This window comes from Cyanistes caeruleus, chromosome 32, assembly GCF_971803275.1.
Source record: "Cyanistes caeruleus chromosome 32, bCyaCae1.hap1.1, whole genome shotgun sequence".
Taxonomy (NCBI): Eukaryota; Metazoa; Chordata; class Aves; order Passeriformes; family Paridae; genus Cyanistes; species Cyanistes caeruleus.
Genome location: NC_141733.1, coordinates 2,616,040 through 2,631,238, shown reverse-complemented (window position 1 = coordinate 2,631,238; position 15,199 = coordinate 2,616,040). Strand labels below are relative to the sequence as shown.

The window sequence follows — 15,199 nt, the reverse complement described above, 5'->3', positions numbered from 1 at the left end:
CTCCCAGGGCCTGAGCAAACACTGAAATCCAGCCTGGCTCTGCCCAGGATTAAATTGTGCAGCTCTCAGGCCTTGGCAGCCATTCCCTGCCTGCTGCCAGCAGAGCCTGTCCTGCCCCTGACTGCAGCCAGGGCTGCTGGAGGGCAGGAATTGCACAAGAGCCCCGGCTGGGAGGGGGAGCAGAACAGGTTTGGGGACACTCGGAGTGACACCTTCGCACCACTGAGCAGTTCCTGCTCTGAACTGCTGTGAAGGGACTTTATATAACACAGCCCAGGGATGGCCACGGGAATGTTTGACATTCTTCACGAGTGACAGTGGTGGTGGCACGGCTGCGTCATGCCCAGCAGCAGAGATGGAGGGAGGACTTGGATGCTCCTTGTGGGTCCTTTCCAACTCAGGATATTCCAGGTTCTGTGGTTCCAGAGCCCAGATTTCCAGCAATTGGCTCAAAATCCAGGTTTGCTGGTGTTCTCCTGGAAAGATCCTCTTTCTTTGCCCTGGAAGCCCAAATTTAGAAGTAAAGGTATTTATTTCCCATCTGGCCTAAGGATTTTCCAGGAATGGAACCATAAAATAAGGGAATCCTGGAATGTTTTGGATTGGAAAGAACCAGGGCAGGGGCACCTCCCACTATCCCAGGCTGCTCCAAGCCCTGTCCAATCTGTTCTTGGACACTTCCAGGGATGGGGAAGCCACAGCTGCTCTGGGAAATCCATTCCAGGGCCTCCCCACCCTCCCCATTCCTCCACAGGGAGGAATTCCTTCCCAATATCTGAACTACACCTCTCCAGTTTTTTGCAGCAGTTTGCAAACCAAGCCTGTGGCTGATGCCTCCCTGACCTTCATCCCCAGGACACAAAGACCTCACTTTCCTCCTTTGTGTGGCTCCAGATATCCCAAGGCACTTCCTTCTTCTCTTTCCTTCTTAAACTCCACCTTTCCCATGACATCCCTGCACTCACGTCTTTGCTGGGTCAGGAATCTCTGCCTGGAAAGCACCTTCAGCTCCTAAATGGGGACAGATTTCCCTGTTCCACCACCAGGGAACTGCTCCATCCCTCCTGGGATGGACCTGGGGCTGCCCCCAGCTCTCCCTGTCCCACCTTGGGACCTTTACCCCCAACACTTCCAGGCAGAATTCTTTTAGTCCTAGGCTTTTAGTCTTAGCTTGTGCTCTTTGGGTAGATTTTCCCAGTTTTTGGGGTACAGAAAAGCTCCTCCACCCCCAGCAAGACCCAGCCCCTCTTGGATTCCACAGCAGCAGATTAACGAGCTCCACTGGAGCAGCAAAATGAAATCCTGAGCTCCCTGGGCAGCTCCGTCCCCACCCAGGTGAGGATTTCAGAGCTTTCCTCACGCTGGACTGCCTGGCACAGCCTCGAGGAGCTGCCAGGGCTCCCCAAGCCTCAGCTCAGAGAGGCAAAGCAAATCGCAGTGACAGCAGGGCCAAATCCCATCAGCATGGGCACGGGAGGAAATCAGAGCCACAGCCCAGATTTGAAAACAAAACTCCTCCAAAAGTCTCTGTACCGTGGCAGGAGGGCAAATCCCAACCAAGGCCTGACCGCACCCAAACCCCACTGAAATCCAGTCCCCACAAACAAAAATATCCCACCCTGAACCTTTACCCTCCCCTTTCTCCTCCACAGTGGGAAGGAAACAGAGGCTTTACAGAACCCACTTTGGGGTTCTCTCCATTTCAGCCTCAGCGTTGAGGAGGGGTCTGGGAAGGACCAGGAAGCAGAAGAAGGAGAGACATGGAGGATGGAAGGTGAGAGAGGTCATGAAAAGAGATGGAAGGAGGCAAGATAAATGGCCCTTCCACAGAAAATTAAAAAGCAAGAGGTTGGATCTCCTGGTTGTACCTCCTGTGTAAAAACACAATTTTGGGGAGTAGTTTTGGAGCCTGTCCCAGCCCTTTTCCAGCTGTTGATCACACAGAGATCTCTGCGGAATCCAGGCTGGTGAAGAGAGCTGCAGCCAACCCTGATGGCTGTGGAGGCCCTTCCATGGGGATGTTCAGCCTGTGGAGCTGTTCTCCCCTTTTCCCTGCTTTTCACACCATCCCAGACTCAGTCTCCAAGGGAGAAACTTCCTGAAGCAACATAGGAATTATGAGAAGCATGAGGGTTTCATTTGCTGTGTCTGGAGGTTGCCAGAGCAGCTCCCAGAGGCAGCTTGGTGGGATGGAACTCTGGGAATTCATCACAAGCTCCCAACCTTGCTCCTGATGCTGTCCCAGAGCCCAGGAATGGCTTCCAATCCCTTCCAGCCCCAGGAGGGACATCCCTGCACCTCCTCACCAGGAGCAGCTCCCTGGGAAAGGCGCTGGCACAGGGATAATGGGACAGGACAGGAGGGGACAGGGAATGAGAACAAGAACCTCGGATCCGTGGGGCTGGAGGGGACAGGGAATAAGGAGCTGCAGGTATCAGGTGAGGAGGGGATACGGGACATCATTCCCAGACCCACCACCAGAACCAACTCCCAGCAGCATCTAAGACTGGTTTTCATTTTATTTTCTAACTCCAGGGTCACCTGGAGCTGGCATCTCCCCAGAGCTCATTCTCTTCCAGCCCACAGCCCTGGATTATTGAGATTTACATAAAATGAGGAAAGCTGAGCTCAGCCTGGCACTGCCCCGTGTCACTGCTCGGCTCTGTTGAGTGTCACCACACGGTGTCACAGCCACTCCCCAGTCCCACCCCAGCACTGGGGCTCTTTGAGGTGTTTGGCTGTGCAAACAAACCCCGGTGGAGCTGAGCCGAGCTCTTCTGCCCAGCTCTGTCACCAGGGTTGTGTCCCACCCTCCCTGCTCCTCACCAATGTCACATTCCTGCCCAGCCACCACCTGCGAGGCCATGGGGGCTCCATCACTTGGGAATCAGCTGGTTTCTGGATGTTCTGGAGTCTGTCTGGAGTTGTTTCATGGATCTGAGAGAAAAGCATTCATTATTTTCCTATGGATGTTTACATGGCCTGGCCTGACTTTCAGCACCCAAACATGGGAAGAACGTTGTCCTTTCTGCCCTCCCTTAGGTGGGGTTGAAGGGAGGTCCCAGCTTCCATCTCTCATGTCACAGGATGTTGGGAACGGCCAAATCCCAGAGAAGCTGTGGCTGCTCCATCCCTGGAAGTGTCCAAGGCCAGGTTGGACAGGGCTTAGAGCACCCTGGGGTCGCAGGAGGTGTCCGAGCCCATGGCAGGAGTGGGACAGGATGGCTTTAAAGTCCTTTCCAAACAAAACTGTTCCATGATTCCTGCTGGGCCAAAAGGCTCCATGGTCTCCACAGCCACAGGAGTGTCCTGATCCCGGCAGGATCCACAGCCTGGCTCCGGCAGCACCAGCCCTGCTGTCTGCCTGCACGAAAGCCCGGGCAAACATTCAGGACTGAACTTGCTAGTCTTTGAGATGGGATAAAGAAACCAAGCAAAGCCTCTCAGGCGGGTTCTGCTCCTGGCCCGCGCCCAAGGTCCCTTTGGGAGGCACTGGAGGGAATCGGGGCTGCAATAATCCATGTGCCTCCCTAAGGAACAACAAACACAGACAGAGCCAACGGAAGCTTTGTGTGAAAAGGGATTTAGGAGTCGGCATGAAAAGCTGAGAATATGGGGATTCTCTCCCTACTTTGCTCCGCTGGGTGAACGTCCTTTGGATGGAATTGGGCAGCGGGAGAAAATCGCTTCTCCTGATGGTCACCAAAAGGGACCTTAATGCTCTCCCTAGCTGTGCCACAGCTCCCTGCTGGAGAGAGGATCGGGACAAGGAATGGAGGGACAGGACACAGGGAATGGCTTCCCACTGCAGAGGGCAGGGTTAGGTGGGATATTGGGATGGAATTCTCCCTGTGAGGGTGGGCAGGTCCTGGAATGGATTTCCCAGAGCAGCTGTGGCTGCCCCATCCCTGGAATTGTCCAAGGCCAGACTGGATGGCACTTGGAGCAGCCTGGGATGGTGGGAGGTCCCTGCCCATGGCAGGGGGGTTGGAATTCAATGGTCTTTAGTATTCTTTCCAGCCCAAACCAGTCTGGAATCAGGCAGCAGGAGCCAAGTCCTGGAAAAACCCAGCTCGGGAGACAGTGAGCGACCTGTGTTTGTTCCTGTCCCTGCTGAGGGACCCCCACTCACAGCCCCTCATGTCTGGGAATGCCCATCAGGATCAGGACATCCAGGGTGCAAAGGTCCCTGGAGCCAAACTGCTGCTGCTGGTGCTCCAATTCCCAGATGGAAGCCAGGCGGAGGAGTTTCTGCCCCTGCTGATCCCAACACAAATGAGTCCATTCCTTCATTCCCATCTGCTTCCCAAGCCCATGGCTGCCATTCCCCACACTCTGCTGGGGAACAGGATGGGACCAAAGGCCCTGGCACATCCATTTTTCCAGGCAGCCAACAGAGAACCTCAACCAAGAACAGAATTTGTCACAATGCAATAGTTTAATTTTTTTCATTTAAAGGCTGCTCCTGGAGAACTCTCCAAGAGAGGATTTCAGTTTTACCCATTCCAGTTTTACCCACTCCATTTTTTCCTATTCCAGTTTTACACATTTCAGTTTTCCCCCTCCTTTGTGGGACAGAAATCTTGCATTTCAAGCAACAGCAGGACCAAAACCATCCAAGTTTGTACAAAATCTTCTCCTCAGCCTTATTCCAGTGGTGGATTCTCCAGTGTCCAATGAAAAGAGCATTTGCTGCCATGGGAAGCAGCAGTTCAGGTTGTCCCTTAGGCTGTTTTAGGGGAGGGGGAGTTGTCTGCAGGTGCTCCCTGCTCCCAGAAAAGAGCAAAAACTGGGATTTCCTGCGGGGCCTGGGCAGTACATGAGACTCCTGTGACGGATCAGATCCAAGAAGTAAAACTGCGTGTTGTTTATGCAATAAGTGTTTTTGTGGCTCTGAGGTATTTCAGATGGAATGGAGATACCTCAGGATGTTTATACTTTCTTGGAAGCCAGGGGAGCAGAGATATCAGGACCATCTAAAGCACTGGAGGAGCTCCTGGTTGTGCAAGAACCATTCCCTGCCTTGCAAAATGTTCCTCAAAATATGACACCTTCAAAACATTCTTCGAAACGTGGCACCAGGACCTTTCCCGCTGCGCCAGCTCAGGGTTCCAAACATGGGGCACCAACACCAGATTCCAAACACAGGCAACCCACACAGGGCACCAACACAGGGCTCCAAACACGGGGTTCAAACACAGGGCTCCAAACACGGGGTTCAAACACGGGGCTCTGAACACGAGGCTCCACGCACTGGGCACCATCATGGGGCACCAACACAAAGCACCAGCACAGGATTCCAAACACAGCACTGCAACATGGGACACCACCATGGAGCTCCAACATGGGATATAAACACAGGGAATCCACACGGGTTTGAACACGGGTACTGACACGGCATTCCAAACATGGGGCTCAAACCTGAGGCACCCACGTGAGCACCAACACAAGATTCCAAACATGGGCACCAACACAGGGCACAAATACAGGGTTCTGAACCTGGGGTTCCAACACAGGGCACCAAAATGGGGTTCCAAACACAGGGCACAAAGATGATGCACCAACACGGGGTTCAAACACAAGGCACCAGCACAGGGCATCAACGTGGTGTTCCAAACGTGGGGCTCCAGACATGAGACATCAACATGGGCTCCAACACAGGGTTCCAGCATGAGGCACCCACATGGGTTACAACTTTCTGCAGATGCCAACCCACTCCTCAAGACCACTGCATTAGCACTTGGTCCCAGGCACGGCTGATAACACTGTCACACTCCAGGGACTGGAGTATAAACAGGTAAAATAATGCACTTTCCCAAACTTGTTGGATTCCCTGCAGGGCTGGAATGCTCCTGACTGCTTCCAAAGCAGCAGCACACCTGAGGTGAGGTGGAAAGCCATATTTCCATCACCTCCAGCAGCTTCAGGACCCCCTCCTAGATACAAGCACAGATTCAACAGCCCATTCCCAGTTCTTCAGCTTGTGGGGTCTCCCATTTTTCCCAGGCATGGGGCAGTGCCCAGATGTGGCACTGCTAGGAAACCTTGGCTCTGCCACTGACTCAGTGCCTGGAGACAGCAGGGTCTGGTTCTGTGCCATGGATGGATTCCTCTGTAAAACCAGTGGAATTACAGTGCTGGAGATCTCTGAGGAAAGCTGGGATGGGCTGTTTATTTTGGAAAACACCATCTCCCAGCAAATGCCATGAACACCACGACAGCCGGTCTCAAAATGCAGCTCTGACCCTTTCTCCACAGTCCAGCACCACAGGAACCCCCAGCCATGTCTCAGACTGCTCCAAGCTTGAAACAACCATCTCCAACTTCAGCACCTACATCTCCAAGCTCAGTACAAACAAGCTGCAATGAGTTTTGCATCTCCAGACAAAAGTCAAGACCATGAGGCTGGACTTTCAAATTGCTCAGAACTAATCCTGCTGACTTCTTCCTTTTAATTAGTCCTGAGCACTGAGACATCCCCACACTCCCCATGATAACCACTAATCAGGCAGGGTATGAGCTCCAGTAATTACCTGGATTTGCTCTCCATCCTCCCTGCAGTAATTGCAGCCCTGAGTAACTCCTGCCCTGAGCAGGACTGAGCCCTGTGCCAGGCACGTGGAGCACAAGCCTGGCCAGGACCATGATCCTGAGGCTGAGCAGCACCCAAATCCCTTTAGCCTCCAAACCTGTTTTACGGGACTGACTCCACTGATGGAAAAGCTGTGGCTGGAGAGATGCTGGGGTGGAACAGTCCAAGGGGAGGATTTTCACAGGAAAATATTTTATTGGACCACTGTCCCACTTTGTTCAGACTCAGCCATGGGATGGACTTGTTTTTCCCACAGTCCCTCACTCATTAAGAGCAATATTCCCACAAAACTTTTTTTAGAGGGAAGGAAGGGGAGAGGGAGAGGAGAGGGAAGGGAGAAAGAGAAGGGAAAAGGGGAAGGAGGAAGGGGGAAAAGAAGCCGGAAGGAAAAACAGAAGGGAGAAGAAGAAAGAAAAGGGAAAGGGGAGAGAGGAGGATGGAAGGGAGACAAGAAGGGAGAAAGGGGAAGACAAGAAGAATGGTTTTACTGGAAGGGATCCACATCTATCCTCTGCTCCACCTGGGAGCTCTGTTCCCCACCTGTCATGGAGAAAAGAACCTTCACATATCCCTGTGGGTCCCTTCCAACCTGGGATACCCCATCATTCCCTGATGTAATTCCAGCAATATGGAACATTTGCCATCAGTCATTTGCCATGGCACTTGCACAGCTCCTCTGGAAGGGAAAAATACTCAGTTTATTGTAGAGGAAGAGCCTTTGTTAGAGCCCAAAAATGGACACTTGGGTGCTCTGCATCCCTCTGGGATAAAATGGTCCTTCCAGCTACAGCTGGAGGAGTGATCCCACCACAGAATCTGTTCTGGAGAAGAAAAACCTCAATTTCCAGTAAAGCCACCAGACCCAGTGATGAGGCAAGGCAAAGGTTTTACAGACATCCCTCAAGAGCAGGAATTGGAGAAATGGGAAAATGAACTTTCTGGGCAAGGAGCAGGTGGGGAGAACCAAATCCCAGAGAAGAAATTCTCTCTCTGGGATTGACACCAAGAACTAAAAGGATGTTTCTGAAGAGCTGGGTTGACTAAAATGGCCATAATTAGGGCAGACTTGGTGCTCCAGCCCTGGGGTCACATTTCCACATGGGAATTTCTGACAGTCTTTGCTTTGGGATTGGTTCCCAATTTTCTGGGTAAGAAATCTGTGCCCAGGCTGCAAAATTCTGAAACTCTGAGGAGCTGAGCTACAGTGAATCTCATTTGTGCCTCCCCTGCACTTACTTTTTATGGAATTGTGGAATATCCTCAGTTGGGAGACCCTCAAGGATCACCAAATCGAACTCCTGGCCCTGCTCAGAACACCCCCAGGAATCCCTCCATGTTTCTGGATTTTTCTGATTCTTAAATCACAGCCCATGGCCTGATTTTCAACACAAGCCAACCTCAGCTCCAGTTCCACAGATTTCACATTGCTTCCTGTCCTTTCCATGCTCGCAGCATCCAGCTGCAACAGCAGCTCTGGGGATAGATCCCAGGGAAGGAAGCCCAGGAGAAAGGGAGCAGTCCTTCCAGCACTGCTGGAGGCTGATCTATGACCTCCCAAAGGTGGCAAGCACTGCATTCCCCAGCTTTAATAGAAGGGGCAGGATCTGATGTTCCCTCAGCTGGAACACAGAAGGAAAAAAGCATCAGATTTCCTGGGACCATGATCCCATCCCCTTCAGCAGCTGATCCTGTGGCACCCCCACCTCCAGGTATATAAGTGTTGTCTCAGGTCATCCTCAGGGACACAGCAGGAGGTGGGCACTGAGGACACTCCAGGCAGGATCATTCCTGGGAGCCTCCATGATGTGGGAACTGCGCTCCATCGCTTTCACTCGGGCTGTCCTGGCGGAATTCCTGGCCACGTTGGTCTTCGTCCTCTTCGGCCTCGGCTCTGCCCTGAACTGGCCCTCGGCACCGGCCCCGAGCACCCTGCAGATCGCGCTGGCCTTTGGCTTGGCCATTGGGACCCTGGTGCAGTCTCTGGGCCACGTGAGCGGTGCCCACATCAACCCTGCCGTGACCCTGGGCTGTCTGCTGGGCTCGCAGCTCTCCCTGCTCCGTGCCCTCTTCTACGTGGTGGCCCAGCTGCTGGGCGGGGTGGTGGGCGCTGCCATCCTGCACGAGATCACCCCGGCCAGCTCCCGCCAGGGCCTGGCCCTCAACAAGGTGAGGCTTCGGCACCGGCTGGGCTTGGGAGGTCTCGGGGAGACCGGGCAGGGTCTTTGGAAAGGCTGAGGGGTGGGAGGAAGGGGCTTATGGCCAGCAAAGACCCTCTGGGAGAGGTGAGGGAGCCTCTGAATGCCACAGCCCAGCACCAGGACCCTGCTGCTCCATGGGTCCTGCCAGGAGCAGGAATAACGGCAGGACTTGTCTTCCTCTGGTTTTAGGGCTAAAATTTCCTGAGGTCAATCAAGTGTTTCCCATTGAACTGCTTCTTCCACCTGGGAAACTTATCCTCTTTTCATACTGGTGCCAAAAATGTCCCCTGTTTTTAGGGCTAAACCAGAGGAAGGATCCAGCTGGCCACAGACACCTCTCTCAGAGTCACAACCATCTCATTTTATCCTGGGGCTGTACTGGGGGAAGCTTGGATTCTGGGGGTCCCAGGGCTTTAAGGAAGGACACATCCAAAACAGCACCTCTGCGTTCCTCTTGTCCCAATTTCCCCTCTGGTGTGGGTACAGGCAGCCAAAGCCTGGCTCTGCTTTGGCAAGGCCACAGTTTCCAGGTTTCTGAGGTGGTGGAGAGAGGAGATACTTGGGTCTGAATCCCAGATTTTCATTAGATTCAGTTCATTGCTTCCCATTGTGATGGGATGGGCACACCAGATCCAGCTGGTTCATCCCAGAACCCAACACATGGGTGCCCTAAAGCTTTACAAGGATCTCATGCTGATTTCAGACACGGAAAAAAAAGAGAGCCAGAGAACTTTAGGAAGCTATGGAGGATTCTCCAATGGTATCCCAGTCTCCAACACCCACTTCCCCACTGCTGAACATAACAACAGGAGTGGGAAAAGGAATTGAAAGCCGGGGATTTACTGTCCCCTCTCCATGCCCACCATCCCAGGTGGGCACGGGCACCTGCCCGGACCAGCATCCCCCAGCCCCAGTGGAGTGAGGGAGGAGCAGGGAGCAGGGTTGGGAAGCAGCAGATGGAAATCGCCTTTCCCAGAGCAGGGAGGCACTGCCAGGACTCAGCTGCACTGCCAGAGTGATTAAGAGGGTTAAAAAGAGGGATTGTGGTTTAATCTGAACAAAGGGATTTAGGCTGGTAATGACCAAGGGTAATAAAAGCAGGAGGTTTAAAGGAGGCTCAGACTGCTCCAGCTTTGTTGGTTTTCAGATTAAACCACCTAAAAGTGGGAACTGGGGATTTTGAGAAGGTTTTTTTTCCCTGTGGGCTGTTCATCACGTGGCTACCTGCACAGATTGTCCCTATAAAATGGGAGGGGAATACTGGGGAGGAGAATGAGAAAGATCTGACTCCAGAGCTCGGACAGGAGGGCAGTCAGGACCTTCCTGGGATCCCCAAGCAATGGGATTAGATTTGGGAGGACACAGGAGAAGAAGGGACTGAGTTGGAGGAGAGGGGGTGCAACCAGGAACAGTTCCAGATCAGACCTGATAAATTCTCTGAGTCAAAGAAGTGGAAAGGGAATATTTTCCTTTTTCATGCCAAAATATTTATTTTCAGTGTCTTCAAAATGCAACTTGTAAACTTTTCCAAAAGGCATTTTGAGTATGAGGAAAAGAAAAACAAATGGGAAAATACCCAAAAAATGCCAATAAAATTTCCTGAGACGTCAATCAAGCATTTCCCATTGAGTGACTTCTTCTACCTGGAAATTTTTTTTCTTTGTGGTGCCAAAAATCTCCCCTGTCTCCTTTGGCTCCCCCTGATTTTGGATTTGTCCTCCATATTTCCCATCCACTCATGGAACTTGGCCCTGGAACATATCTTTCCTCCCGTTCCAGCTGCACAATGAGACCACAACAGGGCAGGCGGTGACAGTGGAGCTGTTCCTCACCTTCCAGCTGGTCCTGTGCGTCTTTGCTTCCACAGACGAGCGGCGTGAGGACAACCTGGGCTCCCCTGCCCTCTCCATTGGCCTCTCCGTGGCCGTGGGCCACCTTCTTGGGGTGAGTGGATGGGCCAAAACTTGCACTTTTGGGGTTATTTTTCGTTTGTTTATGCCCAGAGTTGGTTTGGCTGCATCTCCAGGCTTGATGGGGGATTTGTAACCCATGGTTTTCCATCAGAGAAAGGGAAAAATCCCTGTGGGAGAGCTGTGGCCTGAGCTCAGCTTTTATTTGGTATTAACTTGATTTTCTGGACTCTGCCTCTCCTTGAGTCCTATAGGGAGTTCCAGACATCTGTGGGATCTCTCCTGAAGCAAATGTGTTGGCAGCTGGGGCTCTCAAGAGCATGATGAGCCTGGGAAGTGTTTGGGATGGGTTTTCAAGGAAATCCCAGCTGGGTGACAGTCCAAAGCAGCCCCCACACCCAGTGCACACAGAAAAATGCTGCTGGTCACACCACACCTTCCATCCTCAAGCCCCTGTGTCCATGGGACTGCTCCTCTTTTGTCTTCAGAGGCAGGAGAGGGAATTTTCTGCAGGACTGGGAGCTCATCCCTGCAGTCCTTGGGCTGCAGCACAGCAACACCACGCTCGGGACACACGAGCTCAGACACCTCAAGGTGTTGACTCAGATGGTGGCGGCTCCTGGAATTCCTTTTCCTGGAACAGGAGTGCTGGAGGGTGAAGCAGCAGCTCAGGGGATGAATCACCCTAATGACACCCCAACATTCTTAAAAATGTGGTAAAAGGGCTTAATGCTGACACCGGCCGTGGTGTTCCTGGCAGATCCGTTACACCGGCTGCTCCATGAATCCCGCCAGGTCCTTCGCTCCCGCTGTCGTCGTCGGAGACTTCAGCGACCACTGGGTGAGAACTTGGCTCTGGGGGTTGGGTTGGATGAGGCCCCCAAACTGCCAATATTCCTCGAAACTCACCAAGCCAGACAAATTCCCAGCATTTCCATGCCAGTTCCCAGCTGGAAGAGAGATGGAGAGATTAGGAGCAGGAGGTGGGGCTGCTGGATGCTTAATTGGCTTTCCTAAACTCCAAACTGGGAGCATTGCAACAGGACCAGGGTGTGAGGTTTGTTGACGTGACTTAATACAGGGAACAAAACCAATGGAGAGTGGAACAGCTGCCAGTCCTGGGGAACTTTCCTGGTTCCTGGATCTAGGTACATCTTTGGGAACACTCCCTGGCTCCCCAGGGAATGGCCATGGCTCTGAGCCTGCCAGAGCTCCAGGAGCATTTTGGCAATGCTCTCAGGCACAGGGTGGGATTGGATTGGTGGCAGTTGTCCTGAGCAGGGCCAGAAGCCAGATTTTGAGGATCCTTGTGGGTCCTTTCCAGCTCAGGAGATTCCATTATTTTATTGTTTTCATCTGCAAAGAGCCTGGCTGGAGGCAGAGCTGTGGTGGTTGCTGATGTGTTCCAAGGTGTCTGGCCCAAGCCAGCTCTGGTGCCGCCTCCTCATCCTCTTCCTCCTCCCACAGCAATCCATGAGTGGGTAGGAAAATGCTCCTCCAGATGATGCCACATCACTCAGCACATTCACAATGGGCCTGTCATTAATGCAGAGTCTGAGCAGAGGGGAAATGGTGTAAGAGGATGGTTGGGAATATCCAGGCACTGGGAGAGAGTTCAGATCCCCAGCAATGGCCAAAGCAGAGCTGACTGTGTTTTCTTCCCGGGAAGGAAATCAAGCCCCTGGAATGCCCCTCAGAGATCCCAGTTCCTCCCCACCCTCCAAAGCCAGGCTTGTTTTGCTCACCCCACTCTTCTCTTCTCTTCTCTTCTCTTCTCTCCAGGTGTTCTGGGTGGGCCCCCTGATTGGGGCTGCAGCAGCTTCAATCCTCTACAACTATGTCCTGTTCCCACAGGCCAAAACCTTCTCAGAGCGCTTGGCCATCCTCAAGGGCTGCGAACCTGAGCCGGACTGGGCCGAGCGCGAGGTCCGGCGGCGCCAGTCCGTGGAGCTCCACTCCCCCCAGACCCTGCCCAGGGGGATGTCTGAGAAGGTGTAGCCCACCCTCTCCTTGGGCCAAGAGAGGAGCTGGAAACCTCTGGCATGGTTTTAGTGCTCATGCAGAGGAACGTCTCACCTCTCCCCTCTCTCCCTTCATTTCTCCTGGGGCACTGAAGTTGACTCCTCTCCTAGGGAGATGCTGTGCTGGTCCCACCCATCTCTTGTTCCCAGCTCTCCCCATGCCCGGGTGGTTTCTGATCTGGGGAAGAGCCGGTAAATCCCAACCCCACAGGAACAAGGGATCTCCCCAGGATGCCCTCTTCCATGTCCCCCTCGCAGGACACGGAGCTTGGCTGAGGCTGTTCCCTCACGGAGAGCTCTGAGGAGCCTGAAGAGTGTTCATTACCCTGGGTGTGGAGGTTGCCACCCGATGCCTCATTGCTCACTCTGCTCCTGTCTCCGCTCCCCGCTCAGCTCTTGGCTCACACGCAGGAGCAGGAGCAGGAGCAGGAGCAGGAGCAGGAGCAGGAGCAGGAGCGCTCACTCTGAGCCATGAGCGTCACACATGACAGGTTCTGCTGTGAAAGGGACCAAAGTGCCACTTTCCACCTGCCACAGGACACAGAGGTGCTTCCACAGGGGCTTTCCTGGGAAGATGGGACTGGGAGCATGGCCATGAGTCCCTACAGGCCCCACTGGGGCACTTGTAAATTCCCTGCCCTGTGAAATGACAAACCCGGGTTACAGCCCAAACTCATACCCACCTTATTATTGGGCCAGGGTTGTCCTTCTCTCCCCCTGGTTTTCCCTTCTTTTGTCTGGTCCTGTTAACCCTCGGACACTCAGATCTCCTGGAACACACAAAGGAAAGATTTCACACCCAACATGTTTCAGGTGTGAAGAATCAGAATCATGGAATGGGTGGGATGGGAAGGGACCTTAAACCTCACCCATCCCAACCCTGCCATGGGCAGGGGCACCTCCTGCTATCCCAGGCTGCTCCAAGCCCCATCCAGCCGGGCCTTGGACACTTCCAGGGATGGAGCAGCCACAGCTCCTCTGGGAAATCCATTCCAGGGCCTCCCCACCCTCACAGCCAGGAATTCCTTCTCATCTCCATCACTTTCTTCTCACATCCCTTTCTCATAGCTGCATCACTCCAGACCCTCCAAACCCCTGCCACCCCTTCCCTCTGCCCTGTCAGGACCTGGTCATGGTCCTCAGCCTGGCCAAAGGATTTGGGCTGGTCTTGGGTGAACTTTGCTCTTTCAGACATTGATTTAACCCCATTTCACTTGCTCTGCCCCAAGTCCTCCATACCCAGAGTGAATCCCAGCAGTGTCTCCAGCATTGCCCCATCAGTGTCAGCCTCACCAAGATTTCTCTGGAAAGGCTGTTAATGGGAATATTCTATGAGATTGGGCCCAATTCTGAATAATGAGGGCTAATTAATGGATCATTATGGATAATTTCCCTTCCCTGTTCTGACTGGACCCCTCCACCAAATGATACTCTTCACTCTGCTCCACTGGCACCATCCCCTCCTCCCACCAGATCCATCCTTGCCTTTCTCCCCACGCTCTTCCTCAGATGTTGGAGTGGCTGGAGGGGTAAGGAGGGAGCCCAGCTTTGATCTGGCCTGGACCAAGTGTTTATCAACAGCCAATCCATGCAAATACCCCCAGAGGGCTTTGCCAAGGCAGCACTTCCAGCCCTGGTTTGATCCACCCAAAAACAGGGATTCTGCTTCCCTTTGCTCCTCGATGGTGAATTTGAATTTTAGCTCAGAAGGGACTTCTCAAAAATTCCCTCTGTTCTCAGCAATGACAATAAAATCATGTTTTAAGTCGATTCCAGTGTCAAATTGTATTTCAGTTATCAAATGTTCGCTTTTTAAAGTCATATGGGGTTTTTGATGCTTTTTAAAGGAAAATTAATTCATGTATGTGTGCAGGAAATTCCCAGCGGATTTTTCCAGAAGTCACCCTGGGCATGTTCTTCTGTAGAAAAAGCCACAGCTGAATTCATTTATTTAAATTAATGTTGATGTGTTCAATGTTTCTTCTCCAGATTAAAGTGTTTCATTTATTATTTACCCTGACAATTGTTTAAGTCTCCCAGGGCCTGAACGTGAGGTTTAATGTCTGATAATGTCTCTCCTCTTTCACATGAAGTGCTTTAAATTCCCTTTTATCCCCTGAATTTGGACACAGGGATCAAATACTGACACATTTATGGAAATAGATATAAACTCCTACAAAGTCACCTCCCAGACCCCAAACCCCTCAGCCAGGTGGCTGAAGCACCCCCAGTCTTCCCAGGAATACAAATTCACCTTCCCTGTGGAGCTGTGACACTTCCCAAACTTGCCCTGTCAGGAAACCACCCAGACATTCCAGACTGCACTGGGGGAGCTGGAATTGGAGGGCAGGATCAGGAACCTGGAGCTGCCACGGATGGACCATAATCATCCCTAAACTGGCATCACTTGGGATGTCAGATCCCGTGGGAGTGATTTGAGCCAGGATTTGAAGCATTCCCATGTCCTTCCACACCCAA

The 15,199-nt window shown here is 52.6% G+C and overlaps 1 protein-coding gene across 1 annotated transcript; it reads left to right on the top strand.

Annotated features, from left to right (window-relative positions):
* The first annotated feature begins 8,308 nt into the window (after window positions 1-8,308).
* LOC111940470 (aquaporin-2) lies at window positions 8,309-14,491 on the top strand. Its single transcript, XM_023943172.2, has 4 exons — window positions 8,309-8,758; window positions 10,570-10,734; window positions 11,461-11,541; window positions 12,483-14,491. Exons 1-4 carry the CDS (start codon window positions 8,393-8,395, stop codon window positions 12,696-12,698), a joined length of 828 nt encoding a protein of 275 aa, XP_023798940.1. The 5' UTR covers window positions 8,309-8,392; the 3' UTR covers window positions 12,699-14,491.
* Window positions 14,492-15,199: the final 708 nt, after the last annotated feature.